The sequence below is a fragment of the Platichthys flesus genome, chromosome 6 (genome assembly GCF_949316205.1).
Source record: "Platichthys flesus chromosome 6, fPlaFle2.1, whole genome shotgun sequence".
NCBI lineage: Eukaryota > Metazoa > Chordata > Actinopteri > Pleuronectiformes > Pleuronectidae > Platichthys > Platichthys flesus.
The window spans coordinates 14,629,078-14,656,404 of NC_084950.1; the positions used below are offsets into that span (position 1 = coordinate 14,629,078).

Here is a 27,327-nt window from a genome sequence, read left to right on the forward strand (position 1 = left end):
AGCTGGAGTTATCTCTGGATTGCTAATGCAACTTGTGAATGGAGGGGTGGTTAAAAGGTGCCTGTTTGTGTCCTTGGGCGTGTGTGTGTGTGTGTGTGGGGGGGGGGGGGGCTGCGATGGGGTTGGGTGGGGGTCTGTTTGAAGGAGAGAAAGCTACTACAGACAGGCACAAACTCTGATCCCATTGATGTGTTACAGGAGGCTGTGGAGACTGAAACCCAAACCCAGTGACATGTCAGACTTGGTGAACTATTCTAAGCATCAGTTGCTGACGCCGAGATGAGGGGTGGGGGTTTCTGGGGGCACATACGCGCCTCCATAAGAAATCCCAATTGGAGTTGACGGGCGCAACCAGCACCATCCGACACGCACGGGAAATGAAGCCGTTTAAAGCCCCGGTATAAGAGCCCACAGTCCCACACGTGTGAGTCTGGTCAGATCCGGTCAGAGTGTTTTTAATGCGCCAGAGGGTCGAGATGTCAAAAGTTGTCGTCCAGCGTTTGGCCAGTGAGTGAGGTTTAGTGGGAAGGCAGATCGCTAGGAGCTGTAGTGACCTTGGGACCGCTTGCTGAGGGCAGGACAGAATTCCTGAAGGGACACATGGTCTAGAGTGACAAGGCCATCTGCTGTAGCGCCAGCAGTAGGAGGAAGGTGGAGGGGGTGCTGAGATTCCTTTCGCTGGGGTGTGGAGGGAGTAGATATTCTGGGATATCACTGCTAGCCCTCCACTGGGAAACGTGTTTCTTTGGCGTTTTTCAAACGGAAATCCGACGCAGACTTTTTGAACACTTGATGGTGAGTAGGGATCGCTGCATGGTTAAATGGGGAAGATATTTTTCTGGCACTCCAGCTCCTCACAGAGCGATTGGTGATAATGATCTTGGGGTGTCGCCGTTTTACTTCAACGGATCCAGTTTCCTTTCCACCTCAGCTGAGAGAGCGGGACCCGGTAGGCCTACTGGCACCGTCCTCTTGCAGGATCATCTTCAAGGAATCTTCGTTGGAGTTGTACCGTGCATGGCAGGGATCTACTTTCTTGCTGCCTCACTGAAATTGCATGGCCTAAACGAATGAATATTTTTATGAGGCGCCTTGCACCAGAGATGGGCCAGGACCAAACCAAGCAGCAGATAGAGAAGGGCCTCAAGCTGTATCAGTCCAACCAGACAGACAAAGCCCTGCATGTGTGGACTAAAGTGCTTGAGAAGACCTCAGATCCCGGAGGGAAGTTTCGGGTGCTGGGGTGCCTGATCACAGCTCACTCCGAGATGGGAAAATATAAAGATATGCTCAAGGTAAGCCTATGAAAAAGCTGTACAACAACTATACAAACAACTCCATGCAATGTAATCAACCAAATAACAGCTGATGAAGTTTCCCGTCGCATTTCTTAAAGGGTTTGATTTGGGAATGAGCAGTGTTTGAATAAAACGTTTATTAACCTCCTTACTCTGAAAACCTGGTCTCTGAAAAGTCATCACAGTCACACTTTTTAGCACTCCGATCATTTGTCGTGTTGTGCAAACAGCAGTATTGCGTGTGTGTGTTTGAGTAAATGCCACTGCACATCTCAACAATATTGTATGTCATCATATCTGCCTGGGATTGCTACAGCCAAATGCTGTCGTGGCAATATTACTGCAGCGTCCGAGTGATACTAGTCGGAGAGGAGGTCGAAGGTCACTTCTCTTCGTTCCATTTACAATGATCTTGTGAATCATGGGTTAATTTGTGGCTTCCACGCGATGCAGAGTAAATAAGTGCCCTGCAACCTGAGTATCAGTGTGGGGTGTCTTGTTGACATAATCATCCCACAGGACTTTATAAAGTATCGTCCTTATGTCTTTGACCTCATTAGACAAGTTGAACAACAGATATTTGTTTGAATCTAAGACTAAACTGATCATTGTCTGCTGAACGCTAGTTTCCCATCGCGTCACACCTAATCGCCTCCCTCCCCAGTACGCCCTCGATCAAATCGACACTGCCAGAGAAATGGAGGACCCGGACTACCTGACGGAGGGCTACCTGAATCTGGCCCGCAGCAACGAGAAGCTCTGCGACTTCCAGAAAACCGTCTCCTACTGTAAGACCTGCTTAAACATGCAGGGCACCACTGTCAGTCTGCAGCTCAACGGACAGGTGTGTCTGAGCATGGGCAACGCCTTCCTGGGCCTCAGTGTCTTCCAGAAAGCTCTGGAGAGCTACGAGAAGGCCCTGCGCTACGCACACAACAATGACGACAAGATGCTGGAGTGCAGGGTCTGCTGCAGCCTGGGGAACATCTACGTCCACCTGAAGGTACTTGATGTCCTGCTCTCACTGAAATGACAATGTGTTCCTCAGGAGTAAATTTTATTCTGATGATCTTAATCATGATGAACAGTCCTTGCCTTTGTTCCTGGATGAGACATGCTGGGTCAGGAAGCTGAATACAAGCTTGTTAAAATTATCTAAAATACTTGGGCGCTTGCAGACGTCTGAGGTTTGTTGCTCAAGCTGCACGTGGGACTTGATTGTGCAGTTGGTACTGATGTTGCCAGTGTATTTGCAGAGCATGATAACACTGCAGAGCATCCGAGCAAACATCATCAATGGTTAGCTTGTGTAGTGCAGGGCATTGTAAAACAAAGGCGGAGTGAGTGGGTTGGCTGCAGGGGAGGGGGCCGGGGTGGGGGGGGGGTGGGGGGGCTTTGGAGTACCCTTGACATCAGAGATTTGTAAGAGTTAAGCCCTTGACTTCCCGGGGAGGATTGGTTTCAATGGGATTGTGATGAAGTGTGTTTTGAAGAATGCGCTCATGCGTCACATTATTTAATGAAACAAAAAACAAAAAAATGCTTCTTGGTGATACTTTGGCAAACAGGCAAACAAACAAACAAACACGTTTTCTGCTCAGATTGTTTATTCGCACATTGTCTTGTTGAGTTTGACTGGTAGTAGTGCTGTTTAAGGTCCTACCCATTGTTCCCATCTGCCCACAGGACTATGAGAAAGCCCTCTTCTTCCCCTGCAAAGCAGCCGAGCTGGTCAACGACTACGGCAAGGGCTGGAGCCTCAAGTATCGAGCCATGAGCCAGTACCACATGTCTGTCGCCTACCGGAAACTGGAGCGCCTGCCGGATGCCATGGAGTGCTGTGAGGTATTGTTTTATAAGCGTCCGACACACGACTGCCCGTCCTCGGAGACGAAACCTACACAACGTGCGGAGAATGTCACAGTTTTGGTTTCCGTAGCAAACTCGCAGTCCCCCGATCGCCGGAGCCGCAGATACTGTAGATGTTGTGCTGCCGACAGGTGCGAGCGCCAGTTGCTGTGTCGTACGAGGCCTCCGATCTGGACAGGAATATGCTCCCAGAGGCGCTGGTTTAAAGTGTTAATGAAGAGGGCGGCTTCGGGCCCCACTCTGTTCTAATTCTGGACGCAGGGTGAAAAATAACTTGATGTCATTGCCTTGGAGCGCAGACGTATAGCAGGAAGACAACAGGCCGCGGTTCAGCTTTATTACATCTGCCCGACACATTTAGACAAACATGCTACACATCTTGTGATTATAGACGGAGGAGGGGGGGGGGGGGACGTCTCACATCCTCCATCACTTCTCATTGAGGCTCATATGGAACTATGCTACTGAAAGTGCAAAGTAAAAATGACTGGATGACATGTGTAACTATCGTTTATTACATTACATGTTATTCTTATTTTTGGCAACAATTCTGTTTTTTTAAAGTATGAACTAAAGCAACTTGAAGAATCGTTGCTTTTAGTAGAATAGATCAGAAAGGTTAAAGTCTTTACACAAAGTTGAGTATATATTGACATTTTATAAACAGCATACCAACACCAACGTACGGCAGTCGAAAACCACAGTTGAAACCACATTTAAATTCACTACATCCAGACTTTTGGGCGGCTCTGCACACACACACTCATTCATATTAGTCCCCTAATTATTCAAGAAGCATGAATTATTCTCTGAGAAATCAACAAATAATCTCACAATGTTAAAGAAAGTGGGAAACCATTCCTGGATCTAACCCTGGATGTGGATCCATAACAATACTTACTGAGATCTTCCCCTTCACAACATTTTTGGGAAATCGCTTGTGTAGCTTTTGTGTTATCCTGCTAACAAGCAAACAAATGAGCTCCTTAGTGGAGGCAATGAGAAATCGAATTCAAATGTTTGCCAGGAGCACAGCAGTGTGGGTGTGCGTGGGTGTGCCTGTGCCTGTGTCACTGAGCTCCACTGTTAATTGTTTGTATCACCCCTTGTGTCTCCTGCTTCTACAGGAATCGATGAAGATTGCTCTGCAGCACGGCGACCGTCCTCTGCAGGCTCTGTGCTTAGTGAACTTTGCCGACATACACCGCTGCAGGCAGGACTCTGATGTGAGGAGCCACTGTTAGTGAAAAGTTCTTTAGGTCTTTCGTCCACACGCAAATGTTTTTTAATAAGGTTATTTATCTTCGTTGTTCCAGAAAGCATTCCCTCGCTACGAGTCTGCACTGGGTATCATGACTGAGATCGGAAACCGTCTGGGACAAGCACACGTTTATCTGGGCGTCGCAAAGTGTTGGCTTCTGCAGAAGGAATTTGACAAGGTAGGTTTAATTAGATAGATAGATGGATAGATAGATAGATAGATAGATAGATAGATGGATACTTTATTAATCCCGTGGGAAATTTAGGTCATCCAGTAGTTTATACAGTTAACTGACATACATACATAAAGCACGTATACATAGGTAGAACATTGGTAAATAAATAAAACTAAAACTTTATTGGTGTATATGGTACAACGTTAAGAAAATATCAGTGTTGACACAGCTATTTGAGTTGTCTACTTGTAATTTCACAGTGCCTCTCACACTTTGTCGTTCCAGGCTCTTGATTCTTTGCAGCGATCTCAGGAGTTAGCAGACGGAATGGGAAACAAGGTATCTGACGCTCTGTCATTTCAACCTACAGGACAAATGGCTCAGGTTCCTGTCTCATATCACTGTACGCGTCCTGTTAACAGTCTTCTTCCTGTGCTCATGTCCAGCTGTGCACGCTGAAGGTTCACTGCCTGAGCGAGGGGATTTATCGGAGCCGGGGCCAGGAGGAGAAGCTCAGGGAGCACGTGGTGAAGTTCCTGCAGTGCGTCGAGGAGCTGGAGCTCTACTGTGGCATGTGTGGAGAGTCCATCGGGGACAGGGACCAAAAGCTGCAGTCCTTGCCCTGTTCCCACATTTTCCATCTCAAGTGGGTGTTCTTGCATTGCGTATTCTTTCTCTTTTATTATTTTTGACTTGTGCATTTTCGCAAATAGCCCGACCTCTTGCCTGGGGTTGACCCTCTGCTCTTTTATCTCTCCAGGTGTCTGCAGACAAACGGAACGAAAGGTTGTCCCAAATGTTTCAAGTCGTCCATGAAGCCTGGATTTGTTTGATTGGTGCAACGTGTTTGTGCGTTGGATCTGCAGACACAGCGTGAGGCCTCGCAGGCTCCTGACTGATCTGAGAGAAGCAGGCAGCCTCGGGATGTGCTGAAGATGTTCGAGGAGTAATGACGATTTACTGCTCTGAAGCTGAACTGAACCCGGACTGCAGCTCTGAGGTCACGATCCAGGCGTCCATCTTACGTGCAGACGTCAGTCTGTGAGAGGGCGAAGCTCAGAGTTATATTTCAATATATAAGCCGAGGAAGAAAGAACCTACACTACCACATTGTTTCTGATGACTGAACATTTGGAGCATTTGTCCAAAGAGCATTTATAACTTAGCGTATTTGCTATTTTGTGTATTAGATTTGTTTATGAAAAAGTGAGATAAAAAGATCTTTGGAGGAATTCAGTGAAATCTCAGTAATCATTGTCGCAGGGTTTGTAGTTAAAATCTCTTTTTACATCACATCATTTTTTCTTTACACAGCAGATTTGTTTTTTATCCAGAACACAGAGACCTGACTGATTTCATACTTGTTATATTTATTATCCTATTCGTGTACATACTCTTTTGTAGTACATCTCTTTGTAGTATATTTTGTGTGTAAAAATGTCTCGTTTGATTTATTTGAGGTGTTTTGTAAAACCTACAGCTAACTAAAATCTCTTAACCATTCAAAAACTAGTATGTCTTTACGAAACGTGTCCATGCAGCTGTTTTTCTGTTTTGTTTTTCCTTCTTCACAACGAGTGAGGAGCAAGATCAACACACATTGTGTTCAATGAAATTCCTTCTCTGGAAACAAACTAATCAACTCTTAACTCTCACATCAACTGTCATAGTTTAAGGAGAAATACTGTTGAGAAGGAAAACCTCTAAATAACCGATTATTCAGAGGAGTCACTGTGGTGATGGTGTGTTTTCATATTTGTAGTCGTATGTAAATAGGAATAATTTGTCAACAGATCTCCGTCGTCACATCGAGATCATTTTCTTTCAAAGGCATTTTGTGATTTTGAGGGCGAAATACAAAAAGCCAAGCTATTGTGTTAAAATGTGATATTTACAGCGCCGAGCAACAAGGTTGGATTATATCGAACGCACCCTGTATCCATGTAACTGTATTTATGTAACTGTTTGTCATAATATTTCATAATATTCAGTGGCTTTATCCTCCATATTCCTTTGTTTATTTGAAACATTTTGTGATTTGGTTAAAAAGACGAGCTCCCTGTTGCTTAATCAAGGTTATTCATATACAAAAGGTTTTCTTCAAAAAGTGATTTATTCTTATATTAATATAATCAGAGAGTTCATGATACGAAATTTATTTGAAGTACTTTTATTTACCAGAAATATATAAATGCATTATGGTAGGAAGACAAAGTATTTAAACAAACTATTAGCCTTTTTTGACAAATTTATTTGATCAGGCAAAGTTGAGAAAAACAAAACTTTAGCTTGAAAACTTTGACACAAACTGTTTTCTCTCTTCAAGCATGTGAGTCAGTCCACAGCTTTAGAGAGAGAGAGCGACACAGACACATTTACCTTTACTGCACGAGCACTTACGTTTCTCCCAGTAAGAACACAGGAGCAGCGCCTGGCTCTCTGCTCGGGGGGGTCAGTGCATCCAGAGCTACCACTGTGTGTTTACCTGTCAGTGTAACACGCGGCTACTTTCTTTTCACTGTTTTTTCTTGAGGTGCTGAAAAGATATTTACCGAAAGCACAGCCGCTCATCTTTGAACAGTTTAAACTACCTCTGTTTTTAAACTCCTCCTCAGAGGACTAATGCAGTAATAACTCAGTTTAATACATGTAGAATTGTTGTTGTTTTTTTCTAGACACATTGTAGCTGATTTCCATGATTTAGAGTCTTGACTAAAATGCATTTGTTAATATATTTATGCATCGAGTCGAACCATGTTAATCCACGTGTCGAATGTGGAGACATTTCAATATGGGAAATAAAGTAAAAGTGAATTTAAGTGTCACTACTTTCTGATTTAATGCCATTTATTATTTGCACTTTGTTGTTTTTAACATTCTTTATATAAACTCAAATATATATTCATTAAGCATGTTGAGATGCTGAATTATGTTAATTGTTGAACCAAGCAGGGGGCATATGACATGGATGTTAACATACAGTGTGTGTGGCAGTCTTGATGCCTTCCTAACCAGTCATACAAGTTAGCCAACATTTAGGCAGGTTTCAGCTGAAGGGTTCCAGGTAGGACCTGTACCTGTCACAACACCTGAGGAGCAGGAAGTCCTTTTTGTTTCCTGTAACCTCACTTCACAGGAACTCTTCGCCTCCTCACCCCGATGGCAGCAGCGGACCTACTCTACGAAGAGGACCTATTCTGTCCCCAGTGCTCTGAGATTTATTGTGTTCCTGTTCGGTTGAAATGTGGCCACAATGTTTGCAGAGTTTGTTTACACAAATTCTGGGAATGGAAGGGATGTCGAGAATGCCCGGTGTGTCGCACTGTGTGTGTCCCTGGGAGGCCTCCTGTCAATCTGGCTCTAAAGATAGCTGCAGATGAATATCAGCTGCGACGGAGCAGCGGAGACCAAGACGTCTGTTGTTTTCACAATGAGAAGCTCACACTGTTCTGTCAGAACGACGAGGAGCCCGTGTGTCTCAGCTGCCAGATGTCAAAAGAGCATAAAGTTCACGAGTGCGGCCCATTGGAGGAGGCTGCTAAGGAGAAAAAGGTAAAGTCTAAATAGAAGCCAGGGAACTTATGTGCACAACAGAAGAAACACAGGATTTAATTAGTTATTGGATGTAATAGCGAACAATTACTTTCTTTATTATCTTCAAAATATGTAATTATCTTCTCAATGAATCAAAAAAGTCAGAAAACAGTGAGAGGTGTCCATCACAATGTCCGAGTGGATCTTCAAATGGTGTGAAATGGTAAATAGTCTGTGTTTATAAAGAGCTTCTCTGGTCCTGATGACCCCTCGCTGTGCTTTACAGTTCAGGTTTACATTCACCCGTCCACACACACATTCATACAGTGCATCTCTGTAAAGCTCTGTCTCTATGAGAAGGGGCACTTTGGGGTTCCGTATCTTGCCCAAGGACACTTCCGCATGGGGACCAAGGAAGACCGGTAACAAACCACCGAACTCCTGGTTAGAGGACGACCGCTCTGGCCCCTGAGCCACAGCCGGCCAAATCATTTTGTTGAAATGCTGTGATTGATTATCGAGTAAGTTACTTTCCTGTCAACAACCTAATTCCTTCAGCTCTCCGTTCTGTGACCATGTTAGACAGAAATTTCTACCATGCTGGAGTCCGTCAGGAAAAAGCTCAAAACCCTGAATAAGACAGAGGAGCAGTGGAGAGAGACAAAATCCTACATACAGGTAAGAAATGAACCCATTCCCTCATTGTCACAGCTTGCTGGTACCTCCATGTTACAGTATTGGGTCTATCTGTTCAAATGTCGAAACCTAGTGTGACCTGCTAGACACACTCAGCATCTTTCACTGCTTTAAACAAGACGCTTCCTCCGCATCGCAGACCCAAGCTCTTCAAAACGAGAAGGCGATAAAGGAGGAGTTTCAGAAGCTGCACCAGTTCCTCTGGGACGAGGAGAAGGAGCGGCTGAAGCTGCTCAAACAGGAAGAGGAAGTCAGGACCCAGGTGATGTGGGAAAAGCTGGAAAACATCAAGGACCAGATCCGAGGCGTCGCGTCCATCATCAGTGACATCGAGGGAGCTCTCAGAGGGGAGGATCTCAAATTTCTGAAGGTAGGGCTCCAGAAGTTATTCACATAATATCATCACAGTTTAGCTGTTCAGCCCTGGTGACAAGAGGAAGGTCGGAACTCAGACTCCAAACCATGAACTGATCCAAGTGGACAAAAGTTCACAACATCAATATATGTATGAACAAAGAAGCTAGAGTGGATTTGAAGAGCACATACATCTGCTGTGGCCTGATTGGGCCCTTGATGATCTTAAATATTCAAATAGTTCGAGATACTGGACTTAAGATGTAATCATAACAAAATTAGCTAATGAGTCTAGATTACACCTTTAGAATTGAATTACAAAAAAAAAATGTCATCAGTTCTCCATCCAAAGGCTTAATGAGAAAGTAATTGAAATATTTACTTTCAGTCCCTTGAATTTCAATCAAGCTGCACCAAACACCACACACACAGATATCTGCTCTCTGAACCTGTCTGATGTGTTTCAGTAAGACTGAATTATTTCCACTCAGGTTGAGGAAAAGAAAAAGAAGAAAAAACGCCCTGTTTCACAATGTGAAATAATAATAAAAAAAAGTATTTGATGAACTCATTTTGAAATTTTGATTAGTTTGAGATCCTTGATAAACTTGATATATGTTATATCCTTTAGCCTCTATGCTCCCTTTCTTTGGGACTTTTGCAATTGTGCAACTTTCCATTGTGCACTTCTTCAAATGTTCATAGCCGTGACATGTTTACCACCAATCATGTGTGTTTGATTTGATCACATCAGTCATCAAACAGCCTTACAGCCTGTTCTCACTCGAATGTAGTACAAAGCCAGCGTCCTACAGAGAATCCTCCCTTCATGTAGGTCATATATTCACTTTGGAGGCTGCTGATAAACTGCATTGTGTTTACACTTAATGTTGTTCCTTCCACTTTGTCCGCTCCATTTGGATCAACGGGGGAACACTCACACTTGCGTCTAAATGTGATGTGGATTCAACTGTGCTGCCAAGTTTTTTTTCAAAGCCACGCTTAATTAACAAGTTGTATTTCTCTTTGTTCACGTTAAGGATTACAAGAAGACAAAGAAAAGGTACGCACACCCCACACTCTGCTACAACCAGCTCCACATGTCCATTAGACAATCATCAGAATAATCAATGTGATGTTTTAGGGTCCAGTGCAACATCCGAGAGCCGGAGTGTATCAGAGACATACTGATAAACTCTGCCAAGCACCTGGGGTCGCTCAAGTTCGCAGTTTATAAGAGCATGGCCAAGCTAGTTGAATACGGTGGGTGAACAGTCAACACGTTACAAAGTTGAATTTGCTCATTCTGTATCAACTTTCAATCTACTGAACTTTATTTACACTTTCAGTTCCCATCACCCTGGACCCCAACACAGCCCACTCCAACTTAGAGTTGTCTGAAGAGCTGACCTGTGTGCAGTACAGCAGGAGGCAGCTCCTCCCCGACAACCCCGAGCGCTGCACCAGCCGCCTGTGTGTCCTCGGAGCCGCCGGCCTCACGTCCGGAAAGCACTCCTGGACCGTGCAGGTGGGCCAAAGCAAAGAGTGGTACATCGGAGTGGTCCGAGAGTCCGTCCAGAGGAAGAGCACCGTCTTCCTCAACCCCGCCGAGGGCTTCTGGGTGATCGGCCTGTGCAACGGGGACGGGTTCTGGGCTCAGACCTCGCCTCCCACCAAGCTGGTGCTGAAGCAGAGGCCTGAGAGGATCACTGTGGTGCTGGACTGCGACAAAGGAAAGGTGGTGTTCATCAACGCTGCCAATTTGACGATGATACACACGTTCAGAGACAGATTCACAGAGAAGATTTTCCCCTACGTCTCCACAGGACTGTATGATGAGGGCAAAATCTGCAGTTTGACAATCTGTCCTCTGACCGTAACTCTGAATGTAGAATAGACTCATCCAGGAGAAACATCTCTTTACAAGCAATTAGGACAATTTGTTTCTCATTAGGAGTGTGACATCTTTAATATCTGACAAACAAGATTCATACAAATCCATGATTCACACACGAAATCCAGCAGCAAACTGAATGACACCAGATCGTATCCAATGTAGGTGAGTGGTATGTACGGATAATTTATAACACAAGATTCTTTCAAATATTTGAAATCTTGAATTAGAGTTTTAATTCTGTGACGTTAACTGTCCTTTTCTTTGGTTTTTGTTTTCCTGTCTGATGCCATATCTTTCAGTTTAGAATCCAGTTTTCTATGCAGATAAGCTTTTTTATTAGGGTCCATGGATTTGTCTTTCTTCCCGCTGCCGGCATACAGGACGCCCTCTCTGCTTATTCTCATCCGAGCATGAGACTTGGCTTTGTCTCCGCATCCGTGAACCTGAAAAAAAGAGTTGACAACGCAGTGATTAGATTTGTGGATAAAACACAGAACTTTAAAAAAAAATTGTAATAAAAACTGTCGTCGACGTGGTGAAATATCAGTATCATTATGAATCTTGTTTTACAGGAAAAAAAAAATCTGAAAAGATGAGCATATATATTTACATCATATGTAAATCATTATGTTTTTCCTGATTAAAGTAGTAAAAAGTTGGTTGTATTTGTGCTGTATATTTTATTTTCAACTTGGTTGCAGTGTGTTCCCCTTACCTCTGGTATATGATGACTGAGACAGTACTGTCTGTTACAGAAGCTACAGAGCTGTCCCAGGGTCAGCACTGACGCTTTACACCTGATGAAACTACACACACTTTCAGCCTTCACGACGGCGTTGATCAGTGTGTCGAAGTCACCGTCCAGAGCCGCGGCAGCAGCAATGTCACAGGCGCCGGCCTTAGTTCGCTTCTTTCCTGGGAGAGAAATGACAAAGATGGATGGTTACTCCTGAGCCACAACAATCAGACAGAGATGCAAACTTATTGTTTTTTATCAAGCACAACTTTTAAAATATGGTCGATAATAACATAATAACGACTTTACAAACACACAACTACTGTGATTAACACAACTCAGCTAATCAAGTTTTATTTTTACTTTGGAATCTCATGTTAATGTCGTTGTCATCAGCTGGAATCTACACTAACATCAACACAAGGTTATAATCTGGTGCAACAAGTTATTTATCTTATGTGCACAAGATTAAAACACATCACCTGTCAGGACTTTGTTGGCTCAGAATGTTACAGAAACAAAAGAGAAAGGTTTCATTCGGCAGATGTTAAAAATGAGATGTTTCTAATCCAACCTTTGCTTTTCTTGGATGTTTGGGTCTGAGCTGCTGGGATGTTGTTGTGTTGCTTTTTCTGTTGAGCCTGTTCGTCTCTTTTCTGCTGTTCCCTCGCCATTCGATCCAAATGGATGCTCTTCAGATCTATTAGAGGCGGACCCTGCCGCTCACTTTGGGGATTCCGGCTCGTCTCCTCCTCCTGGGTCGTTTCCTCCTCTTCTTCTTCTTCTTCTTCTGCACGTATCGGCTCCTTGGCTGATGCTGAATCAAGGGGCCTGGACACACTGATGTACCTGTCCTTCCCCTCACCTCTGCTCTCATGCACAAGGCCCAGTTCCTCCGCGATCTGGTGGACCAGCAGGCGGTCGTGAGAGTTGAAGGATGATGGGAATTGTACTTCACTCTGATTTGGGTTCTTCAGAAACTTCTCCACTTGCTCTCTGATCTCAGCGTCTCTGTTCTTGTTCTGTTCCATCTTTGTCTGCGTTGACGGGCAGGAGTTTGGGTGCCTCTCTGAACCAGCAGTATTTTCCTTCTTGCTGCTGTTGCTGGATTTCTTCTGTCCCTGCTTCGTGTGGCCGGGGGGCTGATCTTTGACCCTTGGTTTGGTTGATGCGGAGCTGCTGGTGGTCACGTTTGTGTCTTTGTGGTCACGGGTGTAATTCTGTGGCACGATATCCTGGATGTACTCAAAAGCCGTCCTGGCCTCACCAAACTCAGTCATGTGATCGATCAGGGACTTCAAGAAAGCGTGGTTCTTGACAGTCTGTGAGTCGCACACTACAGTGATGTGACGTCTCGCACGTGTAACAGCCACGTTTATTCTTCTGTCCTCCGCCAAAAAGCCAACTTCACCTAAAATTTAAAGAATGAACAAAAAAACGAGTATAAATGCAGATTGATGTTGCTTTGGTTCATTCTCTGAGGAAACAGATACAGCTTTACAGAAAAAAGAAAGAGAAGGGAAAGACCTTTTCTATTGGATCGAACTAATGACAAAACCACAGCCTCTTTCTCTCTGCCCTGGAATCCATCCACGGACTTTATCTCCAGCTCTGGATGCCTTGTAGACAGCTTCTGACGCAGAAGATCCACCTTTACAGAGAAAGAGATCAAATGTTTCATTAATGGGGCCCGACCACAGAACGGTGGGAGGCCCTATTGAAATCTGATCTGAAAATTAAGTTCTTATGTAGTTATAACATGGGTCCAGTGGTTGCAGTTGAGTAAAGATATACTTTAAAATGCAATTCCTCAAGTAGGTGACTTACTTGCAAATTGTAAGGGGCAATAACAGCTATGTCTCGTGCTTTAACTCCAGCTTCAGTCAAGGCCTTAATGTGCAGATCAACAATGTCGACCTCACCTGAGGACACAGTGCACTCAGTTAGATCCCATACAAATCAAACAGTTAAAACATTCTATTTAACTACAATTAAAATAAGACTTACCTTGGTTTCCTTTGGACTGCTCATCAGGGACCTCCATCTCACTCAGACCGCAGCCTGACGTGTCGATCAGGAGGAGCGGCGTGCTGGTCTCGTCAACACAGGTCACTCCTGCTAGATCTCTGTTGGGTCAATGACAGCGAATTAGACAGTTATTAGAGTGAGTTATTATAAACTGGAATAGAAATACGAGATGTTTTTCTATAACCAAGCTGCTTCTTACTTTAAGAGATGATTCTCCACAGAGCTGTGGGCAGTCAGCCTTCCCTGGTACATCTGTTTGGAGGCCCAGTCCATGATGGCGCTGTTCATGCGGTACTGAACCGTCAGCATGCGCACCACCGAGTCCCCATACATCTGGATGAGTCTCTCCATAAGACTGAGGGACAAGCCTTTTGATGCAGCGCTGCTTGAAACAGACGACAAAGCAAATATTTTAACAAGATCTAAAAGCCCTGAAAACAAGTGATATGGAGTCATACATTTCTCTTCATTGACTTGATTAGAAGTGAAAAGGCAATATGACGACAGATGTGGGTTATAGTCCTTTCACCGGTTTGACTTCAACCCTGGCAGATGCTTTTGAAATCATAAATATTTACAGGTAGGAATAATTTAAGAATAAGATAAATGCCTGAGATCCCAAACTGCTGTAGACAATAATAAAAACTAAATCTAAAACGTATAAAAACATAAAAACCTGATCTTTACGTTTGTGATTTGATAGTCGGTGGCAGCTGCTTGTAGTCACCGGCCAGGACGCACTTTCGGGCTCGGAGGAGAGGGATCCAGCAGCTGCTCTCCAGGGCCTGAGCACACTCGTCTATCACCACCCAATCAAAATGATCTGCCGGTAGGTGCTTCAGAGGGCCGTCACTACAGGCACCTGAAAATGCAGACAAGCGCTCACTGATTTCAGTTCATCTTCACTGCTATGACCAAAAGACATTATTAGGGCCCGAGCAAGTCTCTTGGGAGGATTTCTATTGTTTTTCGAAGGAAATCTATTTCCCTTTTTAGGCTTTTTCAGGGCCTACACATGCTCAAATTCCCACCAAAGTTTGCAGGAAATTCGAAACCCCAGAAAGAAATTGTATTCTGGAGTAATTTGGAAAAGGCGCGGCAAAATGGCTCAACAGCGCCACCTACGGAAAAGCCCCTCAGTTACCTTTCACCGATCCTCTGCCGTATAATTTTTTTGGGGGACGGACAGATGAACGGATGTCTGTATTTTTTTTAACGGACTTCTGTCTGTCTGTATGAATTTTAGCTTGGACCGTAATGAGCAATTAGCAGGCAAGGGTCGACATCACGTGAGGGACGCAGGAGGTGAAGCGTTTGTCCTTGCCGTGGTGAGCAAAACAAATGCAACGCGGAGACGTGCGCTTGGTCATCGATCGCTCTCTCCACTCACCGCAACAGGCTTCAAAATGCCTGTGCTCGGCCCTTTAGTGCTACAACATAGCCCTAGTCCTCACTTGAGTCCATAACTGACCTGTGTTGGTTGATAACACGACATCAGCACTTTTCAGGATCTGGGCGATGGCTGTTGCTTCCCTGGTTTTCAGCTCTTTTCTCAGCTCTGCTATTTCTCTTCGGATATTAAATCGCTCTCCTTTCTCATTTCTCATCTTCTTCATAGCGCCCTTGAAAATAAATGAATCAATAAAATATTACAAATCAGTCGAGGTGGCATAAACACTAGAAGGAGAGCAAGGTACAATACTTACAAAAGCTTTATCCATGTCTTTACGGATGTCAGTGATGATGTTTGCGTTGTCGCTCTGAGCGAGGATGGCATCCAGTGAATGTTTCTGAATGGACTCCAGCAGTCTGGCAGGGTGACCCAACCTCAGGACTTTGGCCTTACACCTTGCCAACCTCTCCACCAAATTATCCACAGCCACGTTGGATGAGGCACAGCACAGGACCTGCACGGACACAACAACCAGATGAAAATAAACCTGTCTAGACAGAAATGCTGCAATGGCAAATACAGAAGCCCTAAATATAACAGACAATATCAGTTGAGAAAACATACTTATTTACACTAACACATTTAACTTCTCTCACCTTTTGGCCTTGTTTGACTGCTTGCAGGATTATTTCCACCACGGTGGTGGTTTTCCCAGTCCCAGGGGGTCCATGAATCACAGCTACCTCTCTCTGAGACAAAGCAAAGGTCACAGCTTCTCTCTGGGATTGATCCAGGCTCAGGTTGAAGAATTCAACTTCATCTGATGACATTTAAAAGAAAGGTAGCGAGAATTAGTCTCACTGGTTTGAAAGGTATTGAAATGATTGTTTACAGAGTGCTGCACAACGAGCAACCACTTACTTGGCTGTGATTGAGAGGAAGGTTTGGAATCTCCAAAAAGAACATAGATCAGATTGGCCGCTGGTCCATTGCTATATCTGTTTAATGAATTCAAGGCCCTGCGAGCACAAAAACGCACTTAAGTTGTTTCAAGGTTTCTAAGCAAACTCTTAACAGAATGTGCTCAGTATAGACGGTTACTCACTTTTTCATCCGTTTGTAGGTGACGTCATTTGCTAATTTTAAAAGGCTGTGAAGAGCATCTGTGTCAAAGCTGAGCCCATCATTTGAATCGTCAAAAGCCACACTGATAGAGGCCTGGCTGACCCTCGTCACGATCCCTGTGCCAATCTGAGAGGCTGCGGTGCAACCACCCGCGTCATACAAGCCAACAATATCACCTGTAACAAAAGACATTTACAACGCATTGAACTAAATATGAAACCAAAGTCCCAAAAAAGACACGCATAAAATGTTGTATATTTCCATCTCACCAGGCCCGAAGCTGTTGCTCGGTAGAGATGAGAAACCGAGATGCTTTCTTGGCTCTAGGATGACGACTGTGCGGCCGTACAAGCCTGTGGACTGACTTCCTATCTGCAGTTTCAGCAGGCACACACCTTTAGTTTGAAGATCCTTGAGAGAGATGTTTTCCCGCCATAACCTGGCGGCACAAAACAAGAATGTAATTTTACAATGTCAACTGCCAATAATAAGGTTTTGTTTTTCATATATTTTGTGGGGGAGACATTGTAGGTTAAGGTTTGTGTTTAGCATGACCTCTGGCAGGATAATCACCAACATTTACATTAAGGTCAGTATATAGACGACTTTAAAACAGACATGGAACATCCTCTATGGCTCTGTCTAAAATTTGATGCTTCAATTCTACCGACTGCATCTGAATGACGCTGTCATGTCATTTGCTCAGGTTACACAGACAACCTGAAATGCATGCAGTCCAAAACCCATGACTCTGTGAATGCAGACGCCTGTATGTCCATATCAGTTTGCGTCTTGGTCTATATCCAACCCTGGATAAACAAGCCTTGATCATATCAGGCTGAGGATCAGGGAGGTCTTGGTTAAGTCTTGGATCAAACTTATACCAGAGTCTGCAAATACAAACTCCAGCTGTGAAGTTTTAAAAGGCCTTTTTTATTTGTCAGGGACACACTAAGAAATGGTATTAAGTGAAGTGTGGGATCCAATATCTATGGAGATTGATTGGTAGGAGGGAGTAAAACACTCATCAATATCACAGTCTGTTATTTTTCTTACCTGGTCTCCTCTATTTCAGCTTCCCTCTCCTCCTCTAGAAGCTCAAGTGTCTTTGACACAAATTCTTCAACCGCCATCATTCACTATAAAGATCAAAATGATTACTAGTGTAAAAGCACAGTTCCCAAAACATGTCACAAATAGTAATGTATAATTTATAATTATCCACTAATATAACATTACACTGGTATGATTCTATACGAAATAATGGCTGGTTTCTGTACTTGTGCAGTAAAATATTATTTGTATTGTATTTTAGTATGAGTATATTTACATTAGTGTTACAGTTGACCTCTGTGATACTTCTACCACCACTAAGAGCCCCAAAGTAACATGCTTCACCAGGTTATAGACGGCTCCAGGTTCATCCTCTCATTCATTCTCATTATGTTCATCTCTAGTTACAGTGACACACATGCTAGCATGTTAGCTTGCTAACCTTAAAACTCTCAGCCTCTTAACTTTAGCTTCGGTAGGAACTCGACAGTGTCACTCACCTGTTAGTATTTATCTGAAGAGCGACAGACAGAAAGGAACAAGCGACTAGAGCATGGTGGTGAAACTCTGTTGTTTCCTCTGTTACTGGTGAGTTTGTTTACTGACGCTTGTCTGTCTGGCTGCAGAATAATCTTCTTCTTCTTCTTCTTTACTCATGGAAGGTGGCAACCGACCGTCAAATTCATTACCGCCATCTACTGGATCCACCTCCTCTCCCTGACTCCAGCTACAACTCAAAACACTTTATTGGTCACCAAAGGGACATTCTAATGCACAAAGAGCAAAACACAAGTAAAACAATACGGAAAGAAAACAAGGATGACATCAGTGCAATGTCCACAGACAGTTAGATATCAGGGCAGTGTACTAAGATGTGTGTATTAAAGTATAAGTGAAAATGACGGTGAACAGGATAACGGCTGTGAAAACTGACTGTAAGAACGTAGATAAATACTGAATGATTAATGGAACAAAGCTCATTAATCCACTTGGATGACACCACAGGAGCAGAATGGAGGCATGTTATGTTTATGTCCTTTTGTTGTTGTAGGAAGGAATGGTCACCATTTACCTGAATTGTATTGGATTTGACTGTAACACTGTTTACAGCTGAAACTCCAAAAGTGTTTTTTGAACTCAAACAATTCACCCCTCCATCCGATGGACTGCGGTCAAGCCAGCCGACACTCGCATCTCTGTGGTCAAATCAGCCGACACAGAAATTCTACTGCACTCATATAATGACACTTATGGTAAACGCATCCAAACCGCCCAGTAAGGGGACGGCAACAGAGTGCTCGAAGTTATAGGAAGAGCATATGTGGGCATAGGTCCAGTTTTCACAAAAAAAAAAAAAAATGTTGACATGGAGCCTATACAAAATGTATACGTACAATATAAAAAATAATTTCTTGGATTAAATCCACAAGAAGTATATATCGATTTACCTGTGTAATTTTTATGAAAAGCATTTTTACAGTATCATTTATGAGATTTTACAAAATAAGGGTTAGGATTAGGGTTAGATAAAATTGTTTTCTTTGGGAAGTTAATTTATGGATATTTCAAAGTACTTATAAGTTCAGAGAGAGACTGATATGTCTGTGTTCAGGACCTCTCTGACAACCTACATACTGAATATCAGACATAGTTACTGTTTAGATAAAGATATTTTTCAAAGTAAATTCCCACCATGCAAATTAGGCGATGTCAGTATATGAGTGCAGTAGAATTTCTGTGTCGGCTGGCTTGACCGCAGTTCCGATGGTGAGTGGATAATGAGTGAATTTTCATTTTTAGGTGAACTATCTCTTCAACTTCTCTGGCCACAGTAATGATCATTCGGTTCTGATAAATGTTTCACAAAAACAAAAACCTTCGTTATCACCTTAGAAATAATCTCACGTGTATTTGTGTATGTGGACTTTATATGAAGGTGCGCTACAACTTTAAACAGTCTGCGCGCGCGCTCCCGAGGCCGGCAATCAGTTTCTTGCAGACGATCACTTTTTGCCACAACACCTCCCGGAAGTCTCTTTCGCTCCAAAACGTTTATTTTGAAAAGGCCTCAATGCGGAAGACGCCCAACTCGGCTCCAGAAACACGTTGGACTGAGTTGTCAGTGAATCCGGCGCCAGTCGTTTGTTATAAGTTCGTGTTAACTCGGTCCGTCGGGACGAGGGGAGCCGGTGTGGCTCGTTGTTCTGTGTGATTCCAGAGACCATGCTGCCTTTTGATCAGTCAGTCCGGGAGGAAGCTGCAAACCTGCAGAGCTGAGCTACAACCCACCGATTACTCTGAGGGATCATTTCACTGCCTCCATCAGACATGAGAGCCACGTTAGTGCTGCTGCAGCTCGTCTCCTGCTGCTGCTGCCTGGTCAGCGCCACTCTCTCAAAGACTGATGCCAGGAAGTCTCACAAATCTGAGGCCCAGGTGAGTAACTTCAGCTGCTCAGCTCCACACTGGCTGTGAGCTGTCAGATCCTGCTCCTGTCCCTGTGTCCACCTCTAGGTAGAGAGGCCTTTATCCTCCTCACCTGTCACTAGGTTACCTGTGCTGTTCTCTCACAGAGTCTGCATCACCAATAACATTACATTCATTCGTATCCATCGAATCTATATTCATCCAAATTCTGAGATATTGAAAACCAATTTGAATTTTGTATCCGTGCACCTGAACCGGTGAAACACTTAATTTACCACTGTATTCATTTAAATACTTTCTGGACTAGTTTGAAAGGTTATTTATTGTCTAAGCTTAGTGTGACACTTGACTTATTGTTATTGCACATTTTAAGAAACAGAATCATAACACACACTTCATAATAGTCTCTTGATTTTGTACGGTAAATTTCCAATCCATAAATGACGAATTCCAAACAATATCCCCAACTGGATTCCGACGTGAATTTAAAGAGTAAATCTAGTCTCTACAGCTTATACAACACAACAAAATCGACAAACATTTTTCAACATCATTGCCCATTTTTTTATAAATACCATACAGATATATCAGTACCTGAAAGAAGTCCATCTATATCAGTAAGACTCTGGTATTTTAATTTTACATTGTATACGTCCATATTTACTAAATGTCAGATGTAAACCTTGTACTTTTTATTCAACTTTATTCATTTGTAGTGAATTAAATCTAATTTTTTAACTTTAAATCACAACATAATATCAGTCAAATACAGTAATGTAGAAGTTATTATAATCAAATTATATAATATTACACTGAAATGATTCCACATGATACGATGGCTTTTGTTTCTCTAATTGTACTGCAGTTAAATACCATTTGTATTTTATTGTGTTATGTTTATGAGAATTTTTACAGTGTTTTATAGGTAATGTCTGTGATGACTTAATTTAATTTACTTTATAAATGAAATTTTAAATCAACAACAACAAACGGTTCCCCCCTTCATATTTTTTTCTCTTCTTTATATTTGTGTCATATATGTTATTTTATGTATGCCCTTTTTTATTTATCCTAATGAATATGTGTTTATCGATAGGTCTGTTTATTTAACTGCACTGTTGCTTTAGCTGATTATTTCCTGTGTTGAGCAGATACTTGGATGTGTACATGTTTGTCAATAAAGTTGATCTGTGCGCTCTCCTCTCTCCGACCCGACTGTTCAGAGTCAGACGTCTGCAGCTGAGCTATCTGTGCTGGACAGAGGCCTGGTAGTGTCGGACCCGCAGTGGAAAGACATCGTGAAGGAGGAGAAGAGACACGCTGCTCTCATCAAGAGAACCTTTCCAGGAGCGGTGCTGGGATATGTCACACCTGTAAGTCTGAAATCCATCTGACAACATTAAAGTGTGTCTTGTTACAGTCCTCACCTGTGGCCTTGAAAAGTATCATTTTTATTTCAGGATGAGAATATATCGGAGGAAAAATCCTCAGTGCTCGTTCGGTGCAAAATGCATTTAAAAGTTAGCAAAGCTTCATGATTTAATCACACGACTTGGAATTTATATTAAAAAGACTGCAACATTGATAAAGCTGAAAAGAGTTGAGAAATCTAGTTGTTTTGATCATTTCATATTTCGTCTTTCATTGGAGTTGTTGGAGGAGGAATAACCGTAGCATCTTGAAAAGATGTGCACCCCTCCTCGAATGTTTGTCTCGTATCTGAACTGCACGTTCCATTTTCCTACCCTGCAGTGGAATTCTCACGGTTATGACGTGGCCAAAACGTTCGGCCCCAAACTGACCTCAGTGTGTCCGGTGTGGCTTCAGCTCCGCCGACGAGGACATGAGACCTTTGACGTCACGGGGATCCACGATCACGACACGGGTAGACGGCCCACAGCACTGACCTCACAGATAGTAAACACTCCTCTTGTCTTCAGTACTTAGTAATGGATTTTTTTTTTTTTTCTTTGCAGGATGGGTCAAAGCTGTGCGCAAGTCCAACAAAAAAATCAGGATGGGTCAGTCAATGTCCAACCAAACAACTCACAGCTGTTCACGTGGGTCAGCCTGTGTGGTTTAAAAACTCATTGTAGCGCTCCATGCTCTGTGTTGTCAGTGCCCCGGCTGTTATTCGACGGCTGGTCTTACCAGGACTACATGAGCGTGCTGGGGAGCGAGGAGGAGATAGAGGAGCTGGGCAGTGAGCTGGTGGATGTTGCGAAGGTGATAAATGTGTCACATGTATCTGTTACTCTCAGTGTTCAGGGTTTGTGCAGTTTTTCTAATGACGCTGTGTCCTCGCAGACTGAAGGATTTGACGGCTTCACCTTGGAGCTGTGGAGCCAGCTGGGCGGCAACAAAAGAAAGTGAGTTATTCTAACAGCAGCACAGTATTCTAAAAATGGTAATAGTACCTCTGGGGTTAGGGTTAAGGACACTAAACATTATCAATCTTCTCTGAACAGGGAGCTGGTGCATTTAGTGAAACACATCTGTGAGACGTTGAAGGCTAAAAGATTGGACTGCATCCTCGTCATCCCTCCTGCAGTGACAAGGTGAATGAAAGAATTGTATTTTCATTGATTATTAATGTTTAATTCTCGCCGATTAACCGTGGCATTTGAAATGTCCCATCCTGATCAGTGAGGGGCAGCCAGGTATGTTCGGCAGGGAGGAGTTTGAACAGCTGGCTCCAGTGGTCGATGGATTCAGCCTCATGACGTACGACTACTCCAGCGGTTCCAGGTGAGCGCACATGTGACGTGTGTTCATGAGGGAAAGACGGAGATGCTACTGTAACTGAGTAACTGCTTTTCTTTTCTTTTGTTTCTTTCAACAGGCCAGGGCCGAGCGCTCCGCTGGCCTGGGTGAGAGACTGTGTTCTCCAGCTGGCACCCGACACCCAGTGGAGGCAGAAGATCCTGTTGGGACTGAATATGTACGGACTGGATTTTGGAAGTCAGGGAACAGAGCCCATCCTGGGAGGAAGGTAAGAAAACACCAAGACTGCTGCTGGAATGGAAAGTCTACATACGAGCATATGTTCAAATCTTAAAAATGTAGAATACTCCACTAATTTGCACTCGTAAAACATTGTTGGACTTTTTTTTCTTCCTAGTAAAAACTTGACGTCTACATTATTCACATGGTAAAAGGTCAGAGATGAATAACAGATGAATAACAGACGCCCAACAAATTCTCTTTGATTTTCCGCAGGTTCATTGAGCTCCTGCGAGAACACAGGCCCAAGCTTCTGTGGGATGAGTATTCTGCAGAGCATTACTTCACTTACAGAAGGTAATAATAGTACGAAGCTTTGAATGTGCACATCTTTGCTCGTGGCATCATTTAACAATATGTGTCTCCATTCTTTGACTTTAGGAGCAATGCAGCTAAACATGTGGTTTACTATCCTACACTGAAGGTAAAACTCAGTTTCATTTCCTTTCACTGTAAACAGTCGTAACATTATGTCAAGACTCAACCATTTACCTTGTGTTGGAAGTTAACATTACTTTATTTATTTCACAGTCAATCTACCTTAGAATGTCTTTAGCCTCTGAACTGGGAACTGGAATTTCCTTATGGGAACTGGGACAAGGACTGGATTACTTCTATGATCTCCTATGAGAGCGTGAACTTGTGAGTGAAGACTGAGGCACCTCATCACGAGGATTTCCTTTCTCTGGAACACGGTGCACCAGAAACACTCTCGCTGGTGCCGATATAATTTTTCTTTTTTCCCCCCGAGCAACGGAAAATGAAATGAAGCCTGAAATGAGCCGCTAACAGGTTTTATTCTATACTCGACCAGTCATGAAAGTTTTAACAAGTTCTGCCTTCATGAGTGATACATGGATTTGTTTATTAAAACGGTACAAGCAGCAGCCAATAGGTACTTCAGTATGTTTTCTTCCTGTTATTCTGTGATGGCGTGTAAATGAAATCTACTTGTACAGTTCAGTGCAATATCTCCATCCAGCACAAGGAGCATGACCATCAGTCTGTACAAAATTTGAATGAATCAATAAGCATCTGCTCCTCAAAAAAAGTTTTCTCTGTTTCTGTTGTTTTAAATCTTCAGATCAAAATGTTCAATTCTGCATATTTTAATAGATTTTTAACGACAGCATTGACAAGTGATGAAGTTGTATTTACAGTGTGAGAAGACGTCTGTACTGACTCGGCATCTTCCAGTATTGGTCCGAGATGAATGTTTGTTCAATGACTTGAATATAAATGTGAAACAATAAGCTGTTGTGCTCCTGATCCACATGTTTCTGTCTTTACTTGGCGCCACAGAGCAGGATCAGATTGTGTACAGCGAGTGAGGTGGACTGCAGGTTCTGACCCGTTATCAGGTGTCTGTCTATGACCACATGCACAGCGTCTTCTTGACTTGCTGGAAAACAGAAAGATAAAGAAAGAAGAGAAGAGGGGGGTGTAAGTGTTGTTAGAAAAAAAATGCAGATGAAGTATTTCACCGTGTTGGTTTAGTGTTTGCTCTGCAGGTCAGTTCACCTGTGTATGATCCTCCACTGTCTTTCACAAAGTCCTCAACGATCAGGGGCAGGTTGGCAAAGTCAGGCCTCCGCACCAGTTCAAACACTGATGGCTTCAATATCAACAGTTTTTGTTAATTATTACACTGGAGGCATGTATATATATATTTGAGTGTATAGTCTTCATGTTTACTTATGGAAAACGAACCCCTGTTAAACTGTAACCATCAAAGATCCACCTCTGTCCCTCTGTGGCACAACACAGAGCCGACACGCCCTGTCCCACCGCACAGACAGGCTCTGCACACACAAAAACAACAACCAGTATCTGAACCACCATCTCTGCAGCAAACACACATTTTAATTCCTGACTGAGCCTCACACTCACTCTGTTGAGAGATGAAGTGGGTGAGGATGCGGTGAAGGGAGCCGCTGTGTGCCAGGTCGTTCAGCGCTCCGGGGCAGTCTGGGATGAGCAGCGCCTGGTATCGGGCACCTGCAACAAGGTCGTGATGACATGGAGTGAGCGGAGTCCAACCCACAGCAGGAATGAAAACAGACACGCGGCCATGGAATTAATCTTCTCACCATCTATAGATTCAAGTTTAGCCGGTGTTGCGTAAGGTTTCACGTTGAAATCCTGCACCCACCTGGCAGTGCTTTCATCCACTCCAACCATGTCTATTGGCTTCCCCTGAAAGTCAGAGATAAACACGTGTTTTCATCAAGTCAGTAAGAGCCATGATGTCCAGGTCTAAAGTCTAAAATGATGAAATATTTACTTGAGGTGAAACTAGTGTTTAAAGCCAATATTTGATTTATCTTAGATAAGATTAGTGTTTCTGTAATAGAACTACCAACATGGATCCACTATTCTAATATATTTAAAGTCTGATCAGTTTTCAAAGTTACAAGGGATGTAAAGGGAAGTAGTTTTATTTCTAGTAAGACAATAAAACTGGACCCTAAGCATGCTTGAAAATAAGGCAGCTTAAGAAAAACAGCCAGACTGATATTTTGAGCTCCACTATTTTTTAACGCTTTAATAATAAAACTACTGGTACTTGTGACATATTTTAATATCATTCTATCAGAAGTTAATTTACTGGTAACTCTTCTGATTAAGGATTTCCTGCCAGATAAACTTGCAAGAAATGTCTCAGTAAACGGTGACGACAGAGATAAGCTTAGTGTGCAACCATCCTCATTTACATAAAGTATGTGGATGTGTAGAGCCAATTATTTAGATAATCCAGCCTGTTGAGCTCTCAGTACAACAGAGGACGCATAAGAAGAATTTGCTTAATAATTACTAAAAATATATGCAAAACAATCAATAAGTACATATAAAAAAGCAAATAGTAATCAAATAATTGATAAATACATATATCTATATATATTTCCTTTTATATTTGAATTTATTATCCTACAATCTTTTTGATTTTCTCACATTGAGCATCTCCCCTTACATTCACAGCTGGTGCATGTAGCAAGTGCAGCTCACAAACCAATCAGAGAGCTTGTTACTGATTACAGAAAATTATTTTGTAATTATTTAAATTTTCCATTAAATATAAAAAATAAATGATAATTTAATATATTCATTTACATAGTATCTTATTTTTCTAAGAATGAAAAGCAATTTTTGGGACAATTGTGGCTTCCATACATAGCAACTTAAACATTGTTTAATAAGGGCTACTGATTGATCTATTAGACATTAGTAAACGATTAAATACATTAATTACATTTTATAAACCCTTAGAGACAGCGGTACCCTGTCTCATGTTAATCTCCTTATTCAACTGCCTGTATGTTAGTGTTCATTTCTTATTTGACACCTAGAATGAGATACTATATTTTAAGGTATTTTCATATATTTTAAATCTGCACTACAGATTCACATCCCTGAACAAGATGAAAAATAGATTCTGCAGAAGTTAACATCTGATGACTTTCTTTAATGTTTTAAATAAAGTTATAACTGAGTCCTACCCCCGGTGTGGCAGTCTGGAGGTTAAACACTGAGCTGCAGAGGGTGAAGCACTGATGGAAGGACTTGGCGGAGACTCCTGAACAAACAAACAAACAAACACATCAGCATCAGGTGGATCACTGAACATCTGGACACATAGACAGCTGCAGACTGTTCAGCCACATGTACACAAGTGATCACACGAAGAGTAATTGATAAATGGCAGTGTCCGTTTCGTTCCTCTTCCTCATTGTGCAACACATGAGGAGACCCACTCACCCTGAGGAGAGGAACTGGCCACGATCAGACACGTTGGCTTTGCGGACATGTCGTTGATCTTTATATTCCCTCCTCATGAAATGTTTCTGTCTCTTTGAAATTAATAAGAAGAGAAATGTCGGTGGAGTCCTGCAGAAAATAATGAAAACACACGAGGAAGAAGTCCTGTCAGCTGACAACAACATCCGCTAATGGGATTTCAAAATAAAAGTCAATGGAGAGGGAGAACAGTAGCTATGACCCTTCGAGGGAAGTGGAAACAAACTTACACATGATTGTCTGATTATTAGAGCAGAAATGTAAGACAAATATATCTGATGATTTATTTGTTTTTAAACATTGTTAAAGACAGAATTTTTTTTATTTTGAATTCCCCATTGCTCCACTAAGTTTGGCAGCATTCTATTAAGTAAGTTTGTCACAATCCTGCTGACAAACAAATAGACAAAGGTGAAACTAGAATGACAGTCAAGCTCTACCTCCATCAAGGTCCAACAGTCCCCTCACGAAACCACATTTAAATAAGCTAGATCCAGATGTTTATTTGAATCTGCACTAAATTACACCAACTCAAAAATATTAGTCACTAAACATGTCAGATTTTATTTATCAAGATCCATGAATTATTCTCTAAGAAATCATTGAAAAAGTTTATCCGGACCTGCACCAAAATTGGATGGGTTATCCCTTGAACCAACAGACACACAAACGTACACAGGTGA

The 27,327-nt window shown here is 42.7% G+C and overlaps 5 protein-coding genes across 5 annotated transcripts; 3 read left to right on the forward strand and 2 right to left on the reverse strand.

Annotated features, from left to right (window-relative positions):
- Nucleotides 1-162: 162 nt before the first annotated feature.
- rapsn (receptor-associated protein of the synapse, 43kD) lies at nt 163-7,439 on the forward strand. Its single transcript, XM_062389011.1, has 8 exons — nt 163-1,295; nt 1,963-2,301; nt 2,985-3,143; nt 4,295-4,393; nt 4,484-4,606; nt 4,889-4,942; nt 5,050-5,249; nt 5,364-7,439. The coding sequence occupies exons 1-8, from the start codon at nt 1,071-1,073 to the stop codon at nt 5,434-5,436; spliced, it is 1,272 nt and encodes a 423-aa protein (XP_062244995.1). The 5' UTR covers nt 163-1,070; the 3' UTR covers nt 5,437-7,439.
- A 160-nt stretch (nt 7,440-7,599) lies between these two features.
- Nucleotides 7,600-11,086, forward strand: LOC133955550 (zinc-binding protein A33-like). Its single transcript, XM_062390441.1, has 6 exons — nt 7,600-8,155; nt 8,720-8,815; nt 8,973-9,203; nt 10,228-10,250; nt 10,332-10,450; nt 10,537-11,086. Exons 1-6 carry the CDS (start codon nt 7,763-7,765, stop codon nt 11,082-11,084), a joined length of 1,410 nt encoding a protein of 469 aa, XP_062246425.1. The 5' UTR covers nt 7,600-7,762; the 3' UTR covers nt 11,085-11,086.
- Nucleotides 11,087-11,130: 44 nt separating this feature from the next.
- On the reverse strand, nt 11,131-18,038 carry ighmbp2 (immunoglobulin mu DNA binding protein 2). The gene is made up of 16 exons (XM_062390440.1): nt 17,920-18,038; nt 17,423-17,505; nt 16,636-16,805; nt 16,347-16,542; nt 16,163-16,260; nt 15,898-16,061; nt 15,555-15,755; nt 15,320-15,470; nt 14,536-14,710; nt 14,048-14,230; nt 13,828-13,946; nt 13,648-13,742; nt 13,348-13,471; nt 12,395-13,231; nt 11,800-11,999; nt 11,131-11,527 (listed from the first exon to the last, which is right to left on the reverse strand). The coding sequence occupies exons 2-16, from the start codon at nt 17,500-17,502 to the stop codon at nt 11,330-11,332; spliced, it is 2,991 nt and encodes a 996-aa protein (XP_062246424.1). The 5' UTR covers nt 17,503-17,505; nt 17,920-18,038; the 3' UTR covers nt 11,131-11,329.
- A 1,461-nt stretch (nt 18,039-19,499) lies between these two features.
- chid1 (chitinase domain containing 1) lies at nt 19,500-24,118 on the forward strand. The gene is made up of 12 exons (XM_062389548.1): nt 19,500-19,855; nt 21,070-21,219; nt 21,599-21,731; nt 21,823-21,867; nt 21,966-22,072; nt 22,154-22,215; nt 22,315-22,404; nt 22,493-22,594; nt 22,689-22,838; nt 23,066-23,146; nt 23,231-23,273; nt 23,381-24,118. The coding sequence occupies exons 1-12, from the start codon at nt 19,748-19,750 to the stop codon at nt 23,477-23,479; spliced, it is 1,170 nt and encodes a 389-aa protein (XP_062245532.1). The 5' UTR covers nt 19,500-19,747; the 3' UTR covers nt 23,480-24,118.
- On the reverse strand, nt 23,628-26,787 carry gatd1 (glutamine amidotransferase class 1 domain containing 1). The gene is made up of 7 exons (XM_062389549.1): nt 26,606-26,787; nt 26,347-26,423; nt 24,940-25,045; nt 24,740-24,847; nt 24,560-24,651; nt 24,371-24,464; nt 23,628-24,251 (listed from the first exon to the last, which is right to left on the reverse strand). The coding sequence occupies exons 1-7, from the start codon at nt 26,652-26,654 to the stop codon at nt 24,136-24,138; spliced, it is 642 nt and encodes a 213-aa protein (XP_062245533.1). The 5' UTR covers nt 26,655-26,787; the 3' UTR covers nt 23,628-24,135.
- Nucleotides 26,788-27,327: the final 540 nt, after the last annotated feature.